This window comes from Lithobates pipiens, unplaced genomic scaffold (genome assembly GCF_037356315.1).
Source record: "Lithobates pipiens isolate NorthernLeopardFrog02 unplaced genomic scaffold, aLitPip1_a1.2 Scaffold_25, whole genome shotgun sequence".
Taxonomy (NCBI): domain Eukaryota; kingdom Metazoa; phylum Chordata; class Amphibia; order Anura; family Ranidae; genus Lithobates; species Lithobates pipiens.
In genome coordinates this window covers 86,243,221-86,268,288 of record NW_027507787.1, presented here as the reverse complement: position 1 = coordinate 86,268,288, position 25,068 = coordinate 86,243,221, and the positions used below count along the sequence as shown (strand labels likewise).

Sequence of the window (25,068 nt, the reverse complement as noted above, 5' to 3'; positions counted from 1 at the left end):
CTTTGTACAAAAGTCCACGGAAAAGTTTGTACAAAGTCCGACCGTGTGTATGGGGCTTTAGGCTTTATGTACCCTAGCCTACACTGGCAGATCCTAAACTTGAGTTTAGGAGCATTTGGCTTTTTTTTGCCAAAGCTTCTAAACTCAACTTCATAAAAACCTACATATCAATGTACACATAGGCTTTTAGCAGTTTAGGATCCGCCACATTTGGGTGAGCTTTAACCTCTGTCTCCTGAAGAATTGCGTTCAGGATAGAAAAGTTTTGACCAAAAAATGAGATGAGAAAATGCAAAAACACGGCAAAAACATACCAAGATTTTGCCGCATTTTTTCAAGGTCATGGCAAATGTAGGCCAGTGTACACGAAGCCTAAGCCCTTGTACACACGGTCGGAGATTCCGACAACCAAATCCGTCTGATCTTGTCCGTCAGATTTTGTCCGACGGATTTTGTCCGAAACTGTTGCATACACACGGTCGGACAAAGTTGTCGGAAAATCCGTCGTGATGACATTATTTCGTTACAACGGGACTACGTTCACACTAGTAGCCAATAGCTTTGGTTTAGGAATTTGATCTGAACATGCGTGGCACTTTGTCCGATCGGAATTCTCTACACATGATCGGAGTATGTCCGATCGCAGCATTTTGTTGGAAAATTTTACCAACAAGTTGGAAAACTTGGTCCGTCGGATACTCCAACGGAAACAGTATGATGTAGACCACACACAGTCGGAATATCCGACAAAATGGTCCGATCGGACACATTCCGTCGGAATCTCTGACCGTTTGTATAAGGGCTTAGACAGCTGTTGTGGGAACAAGTGTCACCATTTGAAGATTTCCTCTCTATTCCTGTTCTGGTGGCAACTCAAATTTTTGGATTTACCCTCAGTACCATTATTGGTGACATTGGTGATTGGAACAAATAAAGAAAGTGGATCTCTCTAACAAGGAGGTCGTTTTTTTTTTTTTGCTTATACTGTGTCCTGCTAGTGAGTTTCCACTTTACTTCCTTTCCTTGAGATGCAATAGGAAGAAGAAGAAAATCTAAGTGAGATGAGATCCACTCTTATGCCCCGTACACATGAGTGGAATTTCCGTTGGAAAAAATTTTGGATGGTTTTTCCGACGGAATTCAGCTCAAGCTTGGCTTGCATACACACGGTCAGACAAAAGTTCTCTGAACATTCGACCATCAAGAACGCAGTGACTTACAACACTACGATGAGCCAAGAAAATGAAGTTCAATGCTGCCAAGCATGTGTTGAATTGTTTCCAAGCATGCGTAGGAATTTTACGCATTGTAATTGCTACAGACGAACGCATTTTCAGATAGGAACTTTTTCCAACTGAAAAATAGAGAACCTGCTCTCAATCTTTTGCTGGCGGGAATTCCGCCAGCAAAAGTCTGATGGAAACATAAACACGGTCGCATTTCCCTACCAAAAGCTCTCATGTGACTTTTGCTGGTGGAATTTCCAATCGTGTGTACGCTACATAAGGGTTTCTTTACACCCTAAGGGTGGTCTGTGGTGGGTTGCTTTTCACAGCTGTGTAGTTGCAGATAGGCATTCAGGAGGCAATACTGTCACCTCTTAAATGTTGTTTTCTGTGGTATCCCCATTGGAAGATGTCCAATACATACAGGTACACTTTTAGGTTTACAACCTAACCTCTCCAATATGAATATTTCTATATATTTGAAAAAAAAAATTATCTGATTAAAGAGGTGGGGCCTGTGGTGTTATCATTCATAAGTAGACTGTCACACCGCCTAATGCTAGTATTTATATATCCATCCCCTGATGTCTCAGATCATGTAACCTGACAAAGGGGTAAATCCCTGAAACATGTAGTCCCTGACTGAACTCTGGCACTTCTCCATATCATCTGCACCTTTCCCTCCATTGCCCTATGGATTGAGCCTGTTGGTGCTTGCCGCTGCCTTTCTATGCACCAACCTGGATGCCGTTTCCCTTGTCTGCTCCTGTTGTCCCCCAAATTGTCACTGACTAGTGAAACATTCGCCTGGCCCCGGTGTTGGTTATCATTCATAAGTACCTAGAGCAGGGTGATGGCTAAACACAATACTAGTTAAGGCCACAGAGGAGAGCTGGGACAAGGATCTCAAAGCAAATAGGTTTTCCAAAGGTGGATGTTAGACCTTTCTGGTGCCTTGACTTGACACTTTTTTTTACAGTAATCTCATATGTCTCTTACCTGGGTGATTGAGTGACCTGGCTGTACTTTGTAGAGAGACCGGCAATCAAAAACAGAGGTGGAAACAGTGACACAGAAGAGCAGAACATTTATCACAAGAAGTAGAGAAAGAACAGCATAACCAGCATCCTGTAAAAACAAAAAAACAAAAAAAAAACTGTTAATAAATAAGTGGTTTATTCTTTTAGGAAATTTTTATTTTCTAGTTTATTTATATATTTTACAGAATGCCGAGGATGTGCCGTTTCTCCATTATTTGGGTTGCGGTTCAGTTTAACCCTTTCGCTGCCTGAGCTGTTTTTGCATTTTTTTTTTGTTTACCTTCCAAATAAATCATTTTAGGCCTGAAGGTTACTTTATACATAAACCCCCCAAAACATTACGTAATTTCTAAAATAATTTAATAGGGAATAGAAGATATGGTTGTGTAGAATAGCAGATTTACATAGATGTGTGAGGACCTGGGGGTGTAAAGTTCTGAAGTGAAACTTAAAAAAAAAAGGTTTACACGCCGCTCACTGCTGGCTGGAAATAAAGAAGTTCTTCATAAGATTTATCTGACAACTCATCATTGCTTCCACAAAATCTGCATTGTGACAGAGTTGAGACAGCTGAAACATCATGGCTCAGGATCTACGTGTTATACAACCCCTAATCTTTGATAATGACATCGCTAATAACTGTCTGAAATTTAAAAGAGAATGGGAAATGTACAGCAAAGCAGGACTCTCAGACAAGTCAAAAAAGATACAAGCTTACACTCTTCTCAATTTTGCTGGTTCAGATGCACTAGATAAATAGGAGTCATTTCATTTTCAAGACAATGAGGACAAAGAGGATTCTGATGCCTTAATCAAGACATTTGATGAAATATGCTTACCAAAATATAATGTTAAATGCATATCTGTCTATTATAACATGATGGCTCAGAAACCTGATGAAAGAATGCAATCCTATTCAGTCACACTGAGACTGCTCGCAAAAAAAATTGTATGGGGTATCTACTATGATGCTGTTTGTGCTCAGTTGTTAAGGGAGAAAGATTCAACTCCGGAATCAGCCATCAGAATATGTATGTTGTTTGAACATTCTGAAAGGACCAATAAGGGATTAAAAAGAGAAGCAGAAGTGTTTGTGGTGCAACAGAACAAAAGCCAATGCAGCAACTGTGATAGTGAACACGCTACTGAGCTCAACAAGTGTCCGACTTAACAAAAGGTGTAATTCATGCAATGATTGGAATCATTTTGCAAAATGTTGTAGGTCCAAGCCTCAAAATAGAGGTTTGTGGAAGACACCATCTAGTGACACCAAACAACAAAATGTGCGCAGAATTAATGGAGTGGAAAGTGATGATCACCAAAATTTGTTTTCAATTGGTGGTGTAGTTGGGCGGCACAGTGGTGTAGTTGGGTAGCACAGTGGTGTAGTGGTTAGCAGAGGCAAACAATGAGGGAGGATGTGAGACCATAGCGGGCTCACAAATGCTCACATCAGGACAAGAAAGCTCAAGAATATAATAAATGAAAAAATTGTAAACTTTATTAGAAAATTCATGCAAACATCTTAAACAGTAAAAAGGACCTAGCGTGGTTTAACGCTGCTGTCACCTCCTCCTGTGCGCCCCCCGCATGACCCCCCATCTTTACGACCGTTTTGGGCATTTGCATAGAGACTTTCTGTTCAGACTTAGGATGTGTGATCCATGAGACCTATGCTGCATAACATTTGTGTGACCGGCAACTGCTCCGCTCCACTCGGAATCTGCTCGTTTGTCTCTGGATGGTATCTGAGCTGATAGCGGTATCGTTCCACCAGGACCTCCATTGAAGTCATACCAGTGAGCGTTGTATATTCGACCAAGAAGAGTGTGACACTAGCAGCACACACTGGGTCTCTGTTATCCTATAGGATTGCACCACCAGATTATGGACGATACTTGATCATTTGGATCCCTGACTTTATGCATTATGTGCCACAATCTGTGGAACTTATTCCTGATTGCACGTCCATTGAGCCTGATACAGCTTACATAAAGGACATTTTTGGATACCAGTGAGTGCTGTATATTTGACCAAGAAGAGAGTGAGACTAGTGGCACACACTGGGTCTCTGTTATCCTATATGATTGCACCACCAGATGACTGATGATACTTGCACTTTCAGGTAATTTTGTTACAGCTATGGACATATATCTGATCATTTGGATCCCTGACTTTATATATTATATGCCATAATCTGTGGAACTTATTCCTAACTGCACGTTCATTGAGCCTGATATGGCTTACAAAAAGGACATTTTTGGATAGAACTGTGTGCATTTTTTGCCTGGCCCACATTCATCTACTATCAGCTTCAGCTGGGTACATAGGGAAGACAGGAGAGAACATAGGAGGGGATGACCCCACATCTTTAATAGCAGTGTTTAGCATTGTTTTTATACCACATGCCTTGTTTTTTTGTTTTTCTGTTTTGATCCTTTTTACACATTTTTCTACAGCCATTTATTTCACCTGTGTATATTTGGTATTGTCATAGAAAGGACCCCACAGGTTTTGATGGGCAATTCACCTGTGGAGTCTCTTTTTACTGTTTAACCACTTGCCGACCAGCGCACGCCGATGTACGTCGGCAGAATGGCACGGGCAGGCAAATGGGTGTACCTGTACGTCCCTTTAAATTTGCCGCCCTGCCATCAGCTGGTCGGGACCCCGTGAGTCCGGTCGCGGGACCTGCGGACTTGATTGCCGCGGGCATACCCACGATCGTCTCACGGAGCGGCCGAATGAAGAAATGCCGTTGTAAACAGCATTTCTCCATTCTGCCTAGCAACTAGTGACGCTGATCTCTGCTCCATGTGATTGGAGCAGAGATCAGTGTTCACTAAATTAAAGCCCAACCCCCCCACAGTTAGTAACACACCCCTAGGAACACTTAACCCCTACACTGCCACCCACTGGTTAACCCTTTCACTGCCAGTGTCATTTACACAGGAATCACTGCATTTATATAGCAGTGATTACTGTATAAATGACAATGGTCCCAAAAATGTGTCAAAAATGTCCGATGTGTCTGCCACAATGTCGCAGTCACAATAAAAATCGCTGATCTCTGCCATTACTAGTAAAAAAAAAAATAATAAAAAATTATTAATAAAAATGCCATAAAACTATCCCTATTTTGTAAATGCTATAACTTTTGCGCAAAGCAATCAATAATCGCTTATTGCGATTTTTTTACCAAAAATATGTAGAAGAATACGTATCGGCCTAAACTGAGGGAAAAAAAAGTTTTTTTATATATTTTTGGGGGATATTTATTATAACAAAAAGTAAAAAATAATGCGTTTTTATCAAAATTGGCGCAAAAAATAAAAACCACAGAAGTGATCAAATACCACCAAAAGAAAGCTCTATTTGTGGGAAAAAAAGTACGTAAATTATGTTTGGGAGCCACGTCGCACGACCGCGCAATTGTCAGTTAAAGCGACGCAGTGCCGAATCACAAAAAGTGGTCTGGTCTTTGACCAGCAAAATGGTCCGGTCTGTAAGTGGTTAAGATGTTTGCGTAAATTTTCTAATAAAGTTTACCATTTTTTTATTATATTCTTGAGCTTTCTTGTCCTGATGTGAGCATTCGTGAGTCCGCTGTGGTCTCACATCCTCCCTCATTGTTTCCCTCTATAATACGTTTGTGCTCCTGGGAAGGAAGCCCATCATATTGATGGAATTATCCTCTAAATTGAATTAGATTTTTGAGTGGATTCAAGTGCTTTCCTTTATTATTTATTGTGTAGTGGTTTGCACTCTTCCCTAGCAGTAAAAAGGGTTGATGGTTCGAATCCCAACCACGACACTACCTGCCTGGAGTTTGCATGTTCTCCCTGTGCCTGCGTGGGTTTCCTCCGGGTACTCCAGTTTCCTCCCACAATCCAAAGACATGCAGGTAGGTTAATTGGCTTCTGTCCAAAATTGGCCCTGTGTATGAATGGGGACCTTGGATTGTGGGCTCCATGAGGGTAGGGACCGATGTGAGTGTGCAATGTACAGGAATAAGGACAACTGTAGACATTCATTCAGGTTGGACTGATGTCTTTATTCAACCTTACTAGCTATTTAACTATGTAACTATTGTGAAAGTGTGGACCTTATTTCAAATAAAGGATAAATATTCACCACCTTCTCAACAGCATGCAACAAACATGTCAAATTGAAAATTGACACTGGTGCCAAATGCAATGTTATATCCAATGTCATGAACAGCTGACATATTTGAGTGGTCAAAGAAGGATTACCTGGTCTCTCAAGGATGAACAAAAACGATTTCAACCTTGGTTTCCCAATGTCTCACAATCAACATAGTATTGCGTTTCTTGATGTGGAGATCTATAGGGGGGAGGGGGGGGGGTCCCTTTTCAGTAAGCTCTATAGGAAACCCGCATCTGGAAATGCAATCTTGCATGCTATGAGTTTTCGTCCCAAACCACTCCTAGACTCAATACCATATAGCCAATTCCTCAGGGTAAGGCAAAACTGTGCCGACGATGCCATCTTTAAGATGGAGGCGGACCAGTTACGCGATCAACTACTCTTAAGAGATTACTCTCATGCCTCTCTCAAGAGATCCTATCAGCAGGCATGCTTGCAATCAAGAGAAAAACGTATACACAAAAAAACACAAAGATGAGGCTAATCTCCTTAGAATAATTACCAGATTCATAAACCACCAACAGCAAGTGAGAAACATTGCAGAGAGATATTGGCACATACTAGCGTTGGATTCCTCTTTGGGGCCATTTGTGACAGAAAAACCATTGTTCTCTTTTAGAAGAGCAACGTCCGTGAGGGACCAAGTTGTCAAGAGTGAATTCAAAGGGGAAAATGTAGGTTCCCTTGTATTTACAGTGGTCTTTTACATGTGTGGCTCATCCCACTATTGTAAGTTCATGTTCACTGCAAAAAATCCAATCTTACCGAATGGTCAGATTTTTCAGGAAAGCATTTTGCTAACTGTAAAAGTTTGGAGTGGTCTATATGCTGTTATGTGATTGTACATGGTTTTACATCGGTAAGACCAATCTGGATTTTTGGAGAAGAGCCTACAGCCATGTCAGGAGCATGCAGATATGCGATCCAGATCTCCCGCTTGGTCGACATACAAGAATTGTACATAATGGTATATTCCCTAAAATTAAATTCCTCATTTTGGACCGTATTCACCCCAATTCCAGGGGAGGGGACTGGAATAAGTCCCTCTTCTAGCTTGAGGCATGCTGGATCCACAGGCTAAAGGCAACATAACCACCATTGTTTGGCCCACTTTAATTGTTATATTCATTATCTAAGCACTCCTATACATCTGTGCAGACTATACTGTATTTATATATACTCATTTTATACATATTTATATTTTTGTTCAGGATGTATAGACTGTCCTTTATATCTATATTATTCTTTTTATTATGTCTAAATGTGTTTTGAATATATATGACCTTTTGCTTTTGTTAATATGCAGATATGTACACATTGTATCTCCTGTTACATGTTAATCCTTTTGTTCTTCACTCTGGGGACTCCTTATGAATCTAAAAATGAGTACTTTAAGTGTCAGTGTATCCGGGAGGATCTTTTCCGCTTCCCCCTCCCCCTGCCTTGGAAGCAACAAATGGCTGAAATGGCTACAACTACAAACAAGGAAAGAAACACAGATACAGAAAATTCCACATATGTTGTTGGTCTCATAGTGGATGAGACATGACCTCTACATACACAAGACTCTGATGCATTATAGAATAATGATCCCTTATTCTCTGTTTCCCCTAGCCACCATGGTGACTGTACACTGAGATCACGGCACTAGGATCGGATCTGTGTGGAGACAGTGGGCGGATCTGTAGACAGGCTCCAATCCCTGCCCCAGAAGCCTACACAAAACCACGGCCTGCTCCCACCCCCTTTCTGCAGCACAGCATTTTTTATTATATATTGCATGCAACTACAGCCTACAGAAACTAGCCAACATTCTTTTGTTTAAATTTCATCTGTCAGCAGGGGGATCCCGCTGACAGCTGAAATGTGATTGGTTGTTAAGGACAGGGCGGCCCCGCTCCTTAACAAATGATAATTGCCGGAATTCTTTTCTTTACATTTCAGTTGTCAGTGTGGAATCCCACTGACAGATGAAAGAATTGAGCCTTGAGTTGTCGGTTTCAGGTATCGGTGCATACCAATACTTGTGCAAATGCTTAGTATTGGCGCAACCCTAGTTTCCAATGCAGGGTGGAGGTTCCCAAAACGGTCTCCTCTGCTTGTGTCTGGGATGGATGGGAACATGATGGCTCTCTCATAAAGCCCATTTGGTGGGAAACCACCCCTGGCGGACTGCCCCAGCACTTCCTGTGTTGCAGGTGTGTGTTCCAGCATGGTCCTCTGGACACAGGGTGTGTGCTGTGGCCCTGCTCAGCAAGGACAGGGTGACGTGCCGGTGAACAATCAACGTGTGACACGTAGGGAGATGTGACCACTGAGAAATCTTCTTACTGTGTCCCCAAGTGCCAGGTGCCAATCCTGGCTACTTATCTCCAGATAGACAAAAAGTACCACCCAACGGTAAGAGAAGGCTGGTCAGTGGCCTGCGCACGCCGGGTTTGGCGTCCAAAAAAAGTGTGTGAAATTGGGACTAGGATGAAAAAGAGAAAAAAATGAAGGAAAAAACACCTGCTGTGGATGGATGTCCTGGGTCATCAATCTACCAAAACATAATAAGGTCAATGAAAGTACAAAAATGACACAAAATAAACAAAAATACAATCAGGTTCAGTTACAGAACATCTGCATAGAAGTGCTAATACTATAACACCGTTGGAAGAAAAACACAATATTTAAAAAAGAAAGGGGACAGAGAAATAATGCTGATTAAAAGATGATGTGGGACAAGATTATTGGTAGTGATCATTGTGTACTCATTCGTTTATGTCTTCACTTACATATTAAAAATGTTTTGAAGTTGTTGGTAACCTCATTCAAACCATGAGGTGAGGTTGCTGACAGGTCGAAGATCCATTTCAATCCAACCTGGAGCAAGCTCTTATTCCAATCTCTGCCACGTGGGGGGGCGGGGGGGCACCCTGTCCAAAATGAGGATATGAATTTTTGGGAAATGAACGTTGTGAGCATTTGTTACATGGCGACCCCAAGGCAGGTCTGGGTTACACGTCCTCATATTCAAGATATGACTGTAGGCTCTTTTACAACATTTTTGGACAGTTTTGCCTACATAAAAGCAACCGCACTCACATGGAAATAAACCACACCTTTCATTTTACAGTTGGCGTCGGTGATAAAAAGTGTTCCCATTGTATAATTTAATTCATTTGTATACTCTCATATATTGGCAGTAGGGATGAGCTTCGAGTTCGAGTCGAACTCATGTTCGACTCGAACATTGCCTGTTTGCCTGTTCAGCGAACAGTGAACAATTTGGGGTGTTCGCGGGAAATTCGAAAAGCCGCGGAACACCCTGTACAAGTCTATGGGAGAAATTGAAAGTGCTAATTTTAAAGGCTAATATGCAAGTTACTGTCCTAAAAAGTGTTTGAGAACCTGGGTCTTGCCCCAGGGGACATGGATCAATGCAAAAAAAAGTTTTAAAAACTGACGTTTTTTCGGGAGCAGTGATTTTAATAATGATTAAAGTGAAACAATAGAAGTGTAATATTCCTTTAAATTTCGGACCTGGGGGGTGTCCACTCATTAAAAGTCATTGATAAAAAAAAAAGCGTGAGGTTCCCCCAAATTCATTTACCAGGCCCTTCAGGTCTGGTATGGATATTAAGGGGTACCCCGTGTCAATTTTTTTTTAAAAAATTGACGTGGGGGTCCCCCTAAAAATCCATACCAGACCCTTTATCCGAGCACGCAACCTGGCAGGCTGCAGGAAAAGAGCGGGGGCGAGAGAGCGCCCCCCCTCCTGAACCATAACAGGCCACATGCCCTCAACATTGGGAGGATGCTTTGGGGGTCCGTGACCCCTCAAAGCACCATGTCCCCATCTTGATGGGGACAAGGGCCACATCCCCACAACCCTGGCCGGTGGTTGTGGGGGTCTGCGGGCGGGGGGCTTATCAGAATCTGGAAGCCCCCTTTAACAAGGGGACCCCCAGATCCCAGCCCAGCGCAGCCCATCCATGCATCCTCTGTCTCCACTTGGGAGACACTGCGGGGATCCCGGCGGCTGAAGTTTCTTATATGAGGAGGGCGGGACCACCCGTCACCTGACCCCCCCGATGCTAGTGAGGGAAGCCGGGCTTCCCCAATGATGTATAGGTGACTCCGCCCCCCTATGATCTAACGGAAACCTGTGTTACATCATAGGGGGGCGGGATCAATCATACATCATTGGGGAAGCCCGGCTTCCCTCACTAGCGTCAGAGGGGGCGGGGTTAGGTGACAGGTGGCCCCACCCTCCTCATATAAGAAACGCCAGCTGCCGAGATCCCCACAGTGTCTCCGACAGTGGAGACAGAGGATGCATGGATGGACTGCGCTGGATTGAGAAATCACCCGTCGCTGGATCAGATCAGCCATCGCTGGACCCCGGAGAGATGATCATCCATCACTGGATAGCAAGAGTGGATTAGCACAGCTGGAATCTTTTTTTTTTTGTTTTTTTGTTTTTTTAATAAAGGAATTTTTCAAAAGTGTGTTTGTCTTATTTAACATTTTTTTTACACTTTCTTTGTGAAATGGTAGGGGTACTTTTTTACCCCCTTACCATTTCAAACAGGGGGGAAGGCCGGGATCTGGGGGTCCCCTTGTTAAAGGGGGCTTCCAGATTCTGATAAGCCCCCCACCCGCAGACCCCCACAACCACCTGCCAGGGTTGTGGGGATGAGGCCCTTGTCCCCATCAACATGGGGACATGGTGCTTTGAGGGGTCACAGACCACCAAAGCATCCTCCCAATGTTGAGGGCATGTGGCCTGGTACGGTTCAGGAGGGGGGGGCACTCTCTCATCCTCCCCTCTTTTCCCGCAGCCTGCCAGGTTGCGTGCTCGGATAAAGGGTCTGATATGGATTTGATTTTATTTTTTTAAATTTGACGCGGGGTTCCCCTTAATATCCATACCAGACCTGAAGGGTCTGGTATGGATATTTAGGGGGAAACCCATGTCAATTTGTTTTTTTAATTTGATGCGGGGTTCCCCTTAATATCCATACCAGACCTGAAGGGCCTGGTAATTGAATTTGGGGGAACCTCACGATATTATTATTTTTTTTTTCATCACTGACTTTCAATGAGTGTTCTCTGTATTACAGGAGCCGACAATTCATTATAGCCGCGAGTGATTTTAAAGGACTTTTTTTTTCTGCAGAAATGACACTTTGTGCAGGGACAGTTCTAAGCACGGGAAACATGCGCCCCTTCACAGGCATACTATAGACACCCTCCAGGTATGAAATTTAAAGGAATATTACACTTTTATTGTTTTACTTTAATCCTTATTAAAATCACTGCTCCTGAAAAAACATCAGTTTTTAAAACTTTTTTTTGCAGTGATCCATGTTCCCTGGGGCAGGACCCAGGTCCCCAAACACTTTTTTAGGACAGTAACTTGCATATTAGCCTTTAAAATGAGCACTTTCGATTTTGAACGTTCGAGTCCCATATACTTTAATAGGGTTCTAAAGTTCATACGAAGTTTAGGTCTGTTCGCAGGTTCTGGTGCGAACTGAAACCGGGGGGTGTTCGACTCACCCTTAATTTGCAGTAGCTGCAACCACCACAGCGAAAAATACCTAGAGCTTTGCATGGATCCCTTCTAGTGTTACCCTTTATATTCACTATGTACATATCTGTATGTGATAGGTGGATCTGGTATAAAGGGACTAATGGATGGGTCCATGCTCAAAAGGTACCAATATTTTGATATGATGTTTCTAACATGTGGGTGCTGATTGCAATATCGCATAATAATGCGTGTCTTTTCCTGTTATTTCGCCCACCTTTTTTTTTTTTTTGGGAAGCCAAGCCTATGCGCAGGGGCCACTCACCGGCCTTCTCTGGCCACATTGGGTGGTACTTTTTGTTCAGCTGGAGAATGCGTGACGGTGAACGCTCGACATGTGACATGCTGGAATGCATGTTGGCCGCACAGGAAGTGGCAGGGAAGCCGCCCGGCAGCAATTCTCTGCCGGACGGGCTGTATGAGAAAGCTGATCATGCTCTCATCCATCCCAGACACAAACAGAGGAGGCTGTTTTGGGCCCTCCACCCTGCATTAGAACTGCCTAATGCCGTGGTAACCCCCCCTCTTTTGCCCTAGTCTGTTTGTACCCTGTTTTTGTAAGTAATAGAGACATATTTGAGCACAACTTATATATCTCTTGGCTATACTTTAAAAATTGCCACCACGGATGCACATAAGTTATGCCTTAACAGACTTTTCTGCCATTTCTTAATATTGAACACGTGACAGGATATGCAGCCTCATTGTATGCAATAGTTGCATGTATCATATTGATTTTATCTGCACTCCATGCCCATCTATATAACCTTTGCCTTTTACAATACATAAGTATTGTGCTCTTATATAGTTACAATATGTGTATTTATTAGTTTGTTAAGCATGAGTTTTTATGCTCAGACATTGTTGATTCCCCTCATTTTTTCACTCCCCGTTTTCTTTACCAGACTCCTTGGTGTCACATCATGCATGGCCACTATAGGACCACATTTGGTCCTTAATTTATGCTTCCCTCTGTGCATTTGGGATTAGCTGTCTTCCTGCTGCTGTGATGCTCTTGTTGGTTTTTAATCTGTTTGGCTGTTGTATAGATGCCTTTAGACTTATAAGGACATGTAAGTGTATAGTATTATACATATTGTAATATTGGTGGTTATTTAGCTTCAATGTAGAGCTCACCAGTGAGCTAAATCTATGCCAGATATGCAGTTTAAGGGCTTTTTTGGCACATGTTTATTAAAGTAAAATAAAAAAAAACAGTCCGTCCAGGATTCCCATGCAGGGGTTTTAACTTTAAAGCAATAATGAAATACATGGAAAATACTAAGCCACCTGGCTCTCTGGTCAGCACTGCTATTCAGGCTTTGACCTTGGTCCTCTGGACCCTGCAACTATGTCTCTGTTTGGTACCCACTCTGTACCTCTGATGACACTCTCTCTCACAGTTTCCTGGCTGCTTCAGCCCACCGACTTGGGCCCTCTGTCTGCTCTGTCAGACTGTCCTGTGCCAACAGGCACACTTCTCCCTTGCACACCTGGACTCCTTGGGAGGGTGAAGCCCAGAACCCTAGTCCTGACTGTGCTATAAGCAGTGATGTAAGTAACTCAGTTAAAATAAATGGAGTTACTTACCGCAACTGATTAATCTTCCCCTCATGGTAACGCTGTTCCCATTACTTGGGCGGCGTTACTGCAATTACATCTACCGCCACTAGAGGGCCAGGGCCGGCCCTACCATGGGACCAAATGGGCCGGCATTTACAGAGGGGTGGCAGGCGGCAGTGACAAGTGGGCAGTGTGAAGGAATACAGACAAGGATTCGCCATAGCAACCCGGCCCCTGCTCCAGCGCGGGGGGGGGGGGGTGTCCTCAGTCATGGTGGGGCCTGCTGGGGGATAAACATGCTCTCTAGCTGGAGCCAAAGAAGTTGGACTTGGTAAGAGTGGAGCAGGGGAAGGCGGAATCAGGAATGTTAGAACATTCTGCAGTGTGGGACACAGGGCTGGTTGGTCTTCTACACACTAAGGGAGACTTCTCCTGTCCCCGCTGTACTGGGAACATTCTATATTTGGGGTTGAGACAGGAGCCAGCATGGGGGAGGGGTGAGTCCTGGACATGCTGGGTCTTGTAGTGTACAGGCAGTAGGGGGACCCCTGTGTTCATTCAGTGACCTAAAACCAAAGCCCCCCCCCCAACAGGACTAATAAGAAAAATGGTAAAAAAAAAACACATTGACACTGTCCTCTTCCCTACTGACACCACCCACTAGCCCACTAACACCATCACTGTCAGCTGCTTTACTGACACCATCCACTAGCCCCCTGAGACCATCACTGTCGGCTGCTTTACTGACACTATCCATTGGGCCACTGACACCATCACCATCCGCTGCTTTACTGACACCATCCACTGGGCCACTGACACTATCCACGTCCACTGCTTTACTGACGCCATCCACTGGCCCACTGACACTGTCCACTGCCCCTACTGACACCATCCACTGCCCCACTCTGTGGTTTTTATTTTTTGCACTATAAACAAGAATAAAAATGAAAATTTTGAAAAAAACAAAGCAGTATTTTTTACCTTTTGCTATAATAAATATCCCCCAAAAAACTGTCTTCATCGGTTTAGGCCAATATGTATTCTGCTTCATATTCTTGGTAAAAAAAAAAAAAAATCACAATAAGCGTATATTGATTGGTTTGTGCAATAGTGTCTACAAAATAGGGAATAGGTTTATGGCATTTTTAATAGGATTTTCTGATAAATTAAATTTTAGTTGTCATGATATATAAAATAATGAATGTGGGGGCCTTTTGGTGGGTGTGATTGTTTGTGCTGCCTGGGCCCAAGAATGAAATGCTGCCCCCCCCCCAAAACAATGTCTTGGGCCAGCCCTGTAGATGGCAGTAGTATAATTCCGGTGTCCTGCCGAAAAGTTCCCTCGCCAGTTAACGACCCCCCTGTACTGCACAGGCACAGCGCAGTACGAAGGACTACGGAGCTTACGCTTACGAAAATTGCTGAACCTAAACAGCTCTGAGTGAACTCTACACCGCGCATGTAATTGTACGAGGCGATGCCGCATGCTCCCGATGCTCGTGCTACTCTGCAAGGGGTGTCTATCGTGTAACTAAGGGGCAGGTCTAGTATTACTGTAACCAAGGGGCGCATTTATTATTATTGTTATATATCGAGCTCTGCCCATTAATTTAACATTCACCCTCTTCTGTAGCAATCCGCCCCTTACACGATATAATAATAATAGACCCGCCCCTTCCGTACATGCTATAACAGATCTGCCCCTTGGTTACAGTAATACTAGACCTGCCCCTTAGTTACACGATAGACGCCCCTTGCACAGTAGCAGATGTTATAGAACGTAATTGCTTTATAGAATATTTTTAAAAAGTCAGTTACTTTGCTGCGTAACTAATTACTTTTCCAATGTAGTAACTGAGTTACTAATGCAATTACTTTTTGGGAGAAGTAATTTGTAACTTAACGAATTACTTTTTTAAAGTAAGATGACCAACACTGGCTATAAGCCCAGGACCCACCTGTACAAGCAACAAGCCAGACTCCTGTCTGTTCCCCAAACCCGGTCCTAGGATTGGAGATTCCATCCCACCCAGATCGCTATAAATCGCTATATATCTCCAGGCTCCAGGTCCCCAACTGGATTTTACCAACCACAGAGGAAACTGATAAAACAGTTTCCTCCAAATTAATTAATTCTCCTGGAGATATATATATAAGGTCTCTGCTACTATATGTATTTTCAATTTCCTGTCTTTATATATTCTTTTGTTTATAGAACAGATGCTTTGCTTACTGCTACTAAGCTCCTGAAGAAGGAATCATTATTCTAGAACGCATATTTAACAGTCGCGTCTCATCTACTATGAGACCAACAACATACAAGGAATTTTCTGTATCTGTGTTTCTTGCCTTGTTGGTGTTTTAGCCATTACACCAGCCATCCATTGCTTCTTCTTTTACATTTTTTGCAACAATAATGTTTTAAATACTGCTTGCTACTTTCTTTGTACACTTTGGGCCCACATAATCCCATCAATCTGGGGGCTTCTTCCTTGTCTAGTTTCTAAAAGCAGACACCCTAGAGAGTAAAATAGTAGAAGTTTCAATTTTGTGTCACCCAATATTTGTGCAACTGTTTAGGAAAGTTAATATTAGGGAACAAAAACACAATAAATTACCCAATGTTTGATGAAATATAAAATATGAGGTTGTTCTCAGTAAATAGATACCCAATAAACTTCACGCACCCGTGAAACGCCAACAAACTTCTGTACCTTACAGTATATTTTCCACAAAAACAAACCAAAAGGGAGAGTGGGCTGATCCAAGTGTAGTATTATTCATGAAATAAAAAGATAAAATGGTAAAAAATGACTAACATGTGGTAAGTAAAGCAACAGGCAATATGCCAAAAAGTTCCAGGGGTTGGCATTATTTCATGGGTCCCAAAGAATAATCAATCCTAGATGGTCATAGATGAATAAGTATGCCAAGAAACACTTCCTCTTGGTTTTTCAGACTATGAGAGACAAATTGTAGTGTTGTTGGCATATGACCCCTGATTGTGTGTCCCGGTGTGCTCCTAATATGTCCCCAATGTGTTTTTGGGGCTGTAGGGAGCGGGGTACCTTACTTCACATTTGCTAGACTTGCCCTCCCATGTATCTCTTGATTAGAACTGTCCTGGCTGTGTCCCTGGTGCATAACCTTTGGGAAGCTTATTAACATAAACCTATAATAACTCTGGCCAAACACCAGCGAGGATAGATGGGCTTTGTTTTCTCCTGAATGCCATTTTCCTGGTGGCAACAGTTCCTCAACATAGCTGAGGTTAAGCATGAACCCATGGTGCACAAGAAGCTTACCTGCCATTGGGTGCACGCATACCCAAGTTTTGAAAGTGTGGGAGCCATGGGACTATCCCCCTTCCCTCTTTTCTCTTCTTCCCCCTCCCCTTCCTTCTCTCTCTTCTTCTTTCTACTCATCTGCTGCATTTTTTTTTTTATTGTTTTGGGATCTTATGGGCCAGTTCGTTCAAAGGGCAAATACGGCCTCCTCCTTAAGGTTTCTATGGCCCCGATCAATCATGAGATGGAGACCCCGTAAGTTCAAATACTCTTGCATAGCTGTATATTTGAAGCCTGGTTTTGTGGTCTTTTCGGACATTATTGTACCAGTATCTGTTTTCTGTTGCACTGCTTTCGCCATTATTGACTGTTTGTCCCATATTGAATTGAATTCAATCCCCAACCATGACACTACCTGCCTGGAGTTTGCATGTTCTCCCTGTGCCTGCGTGGGTTTCCTCCGGGTACTTCGGTTTCCTCCCACACTCCAAAGACATGCAGGTAGGTTAATTGGCTTCTGTCCAAAATTGGCCCTAGTATATGAATAGGGACCTTGGCTTGTGGTCTCCTTGAGGGTAGGGACCAATGTGAGTGTGCAATGTACAGGCATAGGGGTAGACACTCACTCAGGTTGAACTGGATGGACTGGTGTCTTTATTCAACCTTACTAACTATGAAACTATGAATTGTATTATATTATTTTGTTTTCTTGCTACTCTTTTACCTTTTGTATTGAGATCTTTTGGTGTATGTTATTTTTGAAAACCTTAATACATATTTTGTAAAAGAGAGACTATAGTGTTTCTTAGCATATCTATCCATCTATGACCATCCAGAACTGGCTATCCATTGGACCCAATGATACAGTGCCAACTGCTGGAAGTTTTTTTGTGCATTTTTATCATTTATCCTTTTATTTAATAAATAATACTACACTTATGGTGGCAAAAAACATAAACCAAGGGGAGATTGACCTAACCTATTTTTACTTCTACTGAGGAGACCATTCACTAGGAGCAGCTCCCTATCCACCCTCCATACATGTCCATTAAGTACCATCAGAAGGATGCCACCTGTTGGATACCTTGGGTAATGCCTGTGTTACACAATCTTCCAATTAGAAGGGTGCAGGGTGTATTTGATGTAAATTAAACCGATTTTAAATCAGGATTTAAATCACTAGTAAAAAGGCTTGATTTAAATCAACTTGAGCTACTGTCATCTCTGTCCCACAGCGTTTGACCCTCTGACCCGCTGTTGATTCACGTAAAGTTCCATTCGGGATTTAAGCAGACAGGAACCGTGGCTCAGTAGTGGGATTGGTATACCAGCAATGAGCCATAATCGTGTTTGCAATATACCAGTATAGGGACTGTTTGTATTTGCTTTGCTGAAGAAAGCTGTTTTTTGTTCCCTTTATTTAGGAACAATAAATAATTCACATTCCAGTCTCATTACACCATCTTTCCCTTTCCTCTAGAGTCTGGTCTACTTGCCTCTTCTCTTTCCCTCCTCCAATATCTGGTTCCACTGCCTTTTGCAAAACAAACCACCTCACCACCCCCTCCCCATCCACACCACTACACCAGTACACCCCCACTTACAGCCACCACCCTATGACCCTCCCCACCAAAACAGCAATAACATTCAAAGGACCTAAAAAATTTAAAAATATACACTCACCAGGAACTTTATTAGGTACACCTGTTCAATTGCTTGGTAACACAAATTGCTAATCAGCTAATGACATTGCAGCAACGCAATGCATTTAGACATATAGACGTGGTGAAAAAGACTTGCTGTAGTTCAAACTGAGCATGAGAATGGGGAAAAAAGGAGATTTAAGTGACTTTTAAGTGACTACTGGGATTTTCACACACAGCCATCTCTAGGGTTTAAAGAAAATGGTTCAAAAAATAGAAAATATCCAGTGAGCGGCAGTTGTGTTGATGGAAATGCCTTGTTGATGTCAGTTCAGAGGCGAATGGGCAGACTGGTTTGAGATGATAGAAAATCAACAGTAATGCAAATAGCCACTCATTACAACCAAGGTATGCAGAATACCATCTCTGAATGCACAACAAATCGAACTTTCAAGCAGATGGGCTACAGCAGCAGAAGACCACACCAGGTGCCACTCCTGTCAGCTAATAACACGAAACTGAGGCTACAATTTGCACAGGCTCACCAAAATTGGACAATAGAAGATTGGAGTATTGTTGCCTGGTCTAATGAGTCTTGATTTCAGCTGCAACATTCAGATGGTAGGGTCAGAATTTGGCGTAAACATGAAAGCATGGATCCATCCTGCCTTGTATCAACGGTTCAGACTGGTGGTGTTATAGTGTGGGGAAGATTTATTGGCACACTTTGGGCCCCTTCATACCAAGTGAGCATCAATTAAAAGCTAGGGCCTACCTAAGTATTGTTGCTAACCCCTTTATGATTACAGCGTACTCATCTTCTGATGGCATTGGCTACTTCCAGCAGGATAATGCACCATGTCACAAAGCTCAAATCATCTCACCACTGGTTTCTAGAACATGACAATGAAGTCACTGTACTGCAATACAATAGAGCACCTTTAGGATGTGATTGAATGGGAGATTCGTATCATGGATGTGCAACCAACAAATCTAGAGCAACTGCGTGATGCTATCATGTCAATAATATACCAAAATCTCTAAGGAATGTTTCCAACACCTTGTTGAATCTGTGCCACGAAGAATTAAGGCAGTTCTGAAGGCAAAGGGGGTCAAATTCAGTACTAGCAAGGTGCACCTAATAAAGGGGCCAGTGAGTGTATGTCAACATATAGAAAAACAAAGTTAAATCAGCAATATCCCATGCAGGATGGTTGCAAAGGCCGGTGGTGGTATGTTGCAATGTCCCAACGACAAAAAAAAGTTGCTTAAAAAAACAAAATAAATTAAAGAGACCTCTCGCATACAATTTGACAGGTAACAAATGGAACAAGGTAAACAAAGTACAGGGCATAATGGTAGGACAGAAGATACATGTAGAAAGTCATGCTGGGGATGGTGGAAGGAAGTTCCTAACATTGCACATATGGAATGTGAGGCAGGGTAGTGAGGTTTGAGATTCCCCCTTTATCCAAACCTTCCAGAGACCAGTGCTTTGGAGTATTTCACTTACATAGTTACATAGTTAGTAAGGTTGAATAAAGACACCAGTCCATCCAGTTCAACCTGAGTGTCTACAATTGTCCCTATCCCTGTACATTGCACACTCACATCAGTCCCTACCCTCAAGAAGTCCACAATCAAAGGTCCCCATTCATATACTAAGGCCAATTATTATTTTTTGGACAGAAGCCAATTAATCTACCTGCATGTCTTTGGAGTGTGGGAGGAAACCCTCACAGGTACAGGGAGAACATTCAAACTCCAGGCAGGTAGTGTCTGGAGGGAAGTAATTCTGCTATTGTTAGGCCCAATGTCTCATAAATCTTTGGAGTTGAAGTTGGACTCTGGCAAATGAGTGCTGCATTAGGAAGTGATCATTAAGAATTTGGATAATGTCCTGGAGGTGTAGTGGGTTTTTAGATTTCTTGATATAGCCAGTAAGGCTGCTATGAGGAAGTGTGTGGTAAATGCTTGCAAGGGTTTAGGTATGTCTGTTTTTCCCACTCCAAGTGCAGGAGAAAATAATAAAAGGGATGTGGGTGACAGAACCATTGAACTTCTTAGCATCACTCCAGAATGTAATGAGAGCCAGGCAAGTCCACCAGGTGTAGTACAAGGGTGCCACATTGACCACAGTTGCGCCGACAGTTTGGCAATTGATTTGGGAAAAGGGAGGCCAGTCAGGAGGTATTGTAATATAACCTATGAATTATTTTTTGGAGCAATTCCCATTGTGAGAGGCATTTAGAAAATTGTCACAGTTTTGCAAATGTTGAGTACCATTGGGTGGTAGGAATTGAGAAATGGAGGAGGTCTTTCCAATAGGTCATCAATGGTCATTTATTTTGGGAAGCCGGTTTGAGGAGTAGACAATAGAAAAAGGAAATGCCTTTCCAGAGAGAGGTGTAGTCTTCGTAATCCTTTATCAAACCCCAGCACAGTGCACTGTCGTTCCAGAATAGTTTGGAGTTGGAGATATTTGTCTGTGCTGTCAATAGAGTATCTAGATCTTAATTCCTAAAAATGTTGATGACTGCAAACTGGAGCAAGTCCCCAACAGATTGAATGCCAGCAGTGACTCAGCTTTGCAAATATATGCCAGAAGTTTTGGGATACAGGGGTTGTTTTACTAAAGGCAAATAGACGGTGCACTTTGCAAGTGTAGCTGCTCCAGAGCTTAGTAAATGAGGTAAAGCTTCACTTTGCAAAGAATACCCCAAGCACATGCAAAGAAAAAAAAACAGCATTTTTGCTTGCACGTGATTGTTTAATAGAAGCCAGCAGAGCTTCTGCTCATTTACTAAGTTCTGGAGCTCTGAAGTTCTGGGTGTTAACCCCTTTCTTAGCCATTGATTACTGTATAAATGTCACTGGTAATTTATGGATCGGATCGCTGTATAAATGTCAATGGTCCCAAAATAGTTTGAAAAGTGTCCGATCTTTCCATCGCAATGTCGTAGTCCCAATAAAAACTGCAGATCGCCGCTATTACTAGTAAAAAAAAAAAAAATAATAATAATAATAATGCCATAAATCTATCCCCTATTTTGCAGATGCTAAAACTTGTGTGCAAACCAATCAATATACCCTTACTGCATTTTAATTTACCAATAATTTGTGGAAGAATAAATATTGGCCTAAACTGAAGAAGAAATGTGTATTTTTATATGTCCAAATGTTAGTAAAAATATTCACAGTCGGCTCACTGAAAACAGTAATACTAAAACAGCGCTACAAAGCTGGTATTTAGTCCAATATCAGAAATGTGTAGTCTTCCCTACACTCTGCAGTTCAAAATTGATGAGTGGAAAAAATAGGGACAGTTCAAACGGAGATATGGTTCTAAGCGTAGATTTCAGGATATAGCTAGAAAGTGCACCTGTCACCAAAATACAGTCCACCGCGTGTTGCACACTCCCCCTGGGGGGCACACTCACCAGACTCCTCTGGGTAAATCAGCATTTAATAAACACAGTAGAACCACATCATATTTTCTCATCAACACCAAAAAATCTCCCCGAAGTGCAGGGGTTCCCAAATGTTGTCATAAAAGACAAACTGAATCTGCACATAGCGTAATACCATTTATTAAAGACAACCCCCCCGCACACATGGATCCCTTTGTAAAAACTGCATACATCAAGTTAAAACAACACAAGGATCAATGTAAACAAGCAGAGGGCGCTCTTGCTATACTCAGCTGTCCAGAGTAGATCACACTTTTTCCTGCAGGAAGTTGGTAATACTGCCGGTGTAGTGTCATATTTTGCTGCCTATCACAGAATGCTACTGAAGTGATGTTGCCGCCAGAAATGTTGCACTGCTCATGCGCGATGCGTTCCAAATGCTTGCACCATGCGTTCCAGAGTATTTTCGACAATGTAGTTCAGTGAAACCGTCAGATAATGTCACGGGAGTGAGGGGAGGTAATCGTGACATTAACTTTATACAGAGCAGAGAGCGGCGGGGAGAGAACAGGTAACTGTGGCTCAAGGAGGGGATTACTTCCCCTCACTTCTCTGACATTATCTGACGGTTTCACTGGTCTGCATTGTCTCAAATCATTTGGAACGCATGGCGCAAGTGCTTGGAACGCATCGTGCATGCACAGTGCTAAATTTCTGGTGGCAACGTCACTTCCGTAGCATTCTGTGATAGGCAGCAAAATATGACACTACACCAGTTATATCACTGGGGGGCTGCGGAGCGTCACCGCTGAGCTGTCGTGGAGGCCACCCGACGTATCTTCCATCCTAAATATTCTTGGCTCACCTATGCAACCAATCAGGGTCACCCAGCAACTGATGATAACACAAGGCATACAGCGTCTGATTGGTCAGAGGATAGTAATATATTTAAAAAGGACTAAAACCTGTATATAATATCTATAAATTAAAATGAGAGACTGTAAACCAGTCAATCGCTGCAAATAATATAGAACAGAACATGATGGGATATAAACAGCGGAGCAGGAGCTTCAAGACAGCTAGAAGGTAGACGCAGCTCTCTGGCCAATCGGACCCCCCTAGCAACACCTGATGTCAAAGGGTCCCGAGCATCCGATTGGTTAAATCCCGAGCTACAAATTAGTTGGATCTCCCTGGCAACTGCTGACGTCACAGGATCCTGGGTACCAGATTGGTCAAATCGCGAATCTCAAGAGCGGCAATTTTGAAAAAAAAATATATATCTTTTACTTTTTGCTATAATAAATATCCCACTTTTTTTTCCAAAAAAACAAATCTTTACCTCGGTTTCAGAGGATATGTATTCTTCTACATATTTTTTGGTAAAAAATAAAAAAAAGACAACATGCTGAGGCTTGATAATGCCACAGCATCACCCATACATGTAAATGTCAGGTGCATGTAAGGCGAGTCTATATAAACCAGCCCACATCTGTCTATATCAGCGGTCTCAAACTGATGGCCCTCCAGCTGTTACGAAACTACAATTCCCATGTGGCATTGCAAGGCTGACAGTTACAAGCATGACTCCCACAGGCAGAGGCATGGTGGGACTTGTAGTTTCACAACAACTGGAGGGCCGCCAGTTTGAGACCCCTGGTCTATATAGTCCACAGGTGCACACACTATGCCTTAAAAGTGACCATGAGCCAGTGAACAGGTCCAAGAGGTACACCGCCAGCCATCCATGCAGGTTATAGAGCAAATACTTCATAGAGGGATGAAAGGAGAGTATACACCACCCCATCATGGCACAGTAAATAAATTAAATAATATAGGTACAGCCCTATAATGCTTATAGCTAATCATAATAAAACATGTAACTTTAATGCTCTCTTAATGTGCAGCCATTCCACCTATGGCCACCAGAGGGAGCATTACCGCGGCAGCGGCGTACCTTGATCACTGCTTTCCTGTGACGCTGTACGCACGTACGCACGTGGGGGAGAAGGAGACAACATCTGATATCTATGGACTTAGAATTTACTTAATCGTTACATTTCTTCTGGTTCTTGATGTGATTCCAGGAGAGCTCCTTCCACACATACATATACAGTAGGATTGGAGTCAATGTAAATACTATACTTAGCACATCTAAAAATCCTCTCCCCCACAACTGACCAACTTTTGCATGTCTACTTTACGACTCTGCTATTATTATCCACATTAGTATTTTCTGTCATTATTGCAAACATTTAATTACTTACTATACAATACCATACTTACTATACAAAAGGAACTATACAACACACTCACACTCTCAATCTTGACACCAGTTACACATTCCACACACACATTCACAGCTCACCTATCATACATTTGATTTCCCACATAGTCACACTCATTGTTCATCACTCATTTATCAATAGGTGAGTGACCCCATACTTATTACTTACTATATCTACCATACCGTAACGGGTTTTGGTACATTAATACACATAACAACAAGATATTTAGATATGGTTATAACAATATAATAAAACAAACGCATTCTGCTTTGACATATGTTGCAATTAAAACTAACATAAACTTAAACATGTGGGTTGGGATAAGTCCACCCAATGCTATTAAAATGTTGCCAAAATATATTATTATTTTTATCAATTTTATTAAACTACTTATTGAATTATATCACAGATGTTGTCCATCCCCTCCCCCTTTGAAGTTCGTATGTGTGACTCCCTGCAAGCTCTCTATTGGGTTGGTTCCTACTCGGAGGAGTGGGGGACGTCAATGAGGATCTTGGGACCATGTTGTATATTTTATCCACAAGCTCTGGTTAAAGTGTCACGCTCCAAATTGTATTTTTTGAGCGGTAAATATAATCTAATTTATGTATAACAGACATTTTGTTAAAGTGTCAGAATCCTAATATTTTTTTTGATATATCCTATGATCCTAATATTTTTCTGATATATCTCACCAGAGTACAAATCCCCCTGAAGAAGACCACGATACTTTTGGTCAAAACGCGTCTGGGTACTCACTTGAATGTCAATTGTACAATTGTATACAATGTATTGTATTGCTGATTTTTACTAATATTGATGGCACATGTCTTAGTCATAATTTTAAGAAATGAATCTATGTGAAT

The 25,068-nt window shown here is 42.3% G+C and overlaps 1 protein-coding gene and 1 long non-coding RNA gene across 5 annotated transcripts in view; one reads left to right on the top strand and one right to left on the bottom strand.

Moving 5' to 3' along the window:
* Positions 1-25,068, bottom strand: part of LOC143930358 (membrane-spanning 4-domains subfamily A member 8-like) — a 60,690-nt gene that overhangs the window by 5,579 nt on the left and 30,043 nt on the right. For all 4 annotated transcript variants that reach the window (XM_077454624.1, XM_077454621.1, XM_077454622.1 and 1 more), the window contains one exon: positions 2,226-2,354. In XM_077454624.1, coding sequence (XP_077310750.1) covers positions 2,226-2,354 — 129 coding nt within the window. The remainder of the gene's footprint in view (positions 1-2,225; positions 2,355-25,068) is intronic.
* Positions 23,914-25,037, top strand: LOC143930360 (uncharacterized). Its single transcript, XR_013262765.1, has 3 exons — positions 23,914-24,046; positions 24,612-24,789; positions 24,901-25,037. It is a non-coding gene; the product is annotated as an uncharacterized LOC143930360 (long non-coding RNA).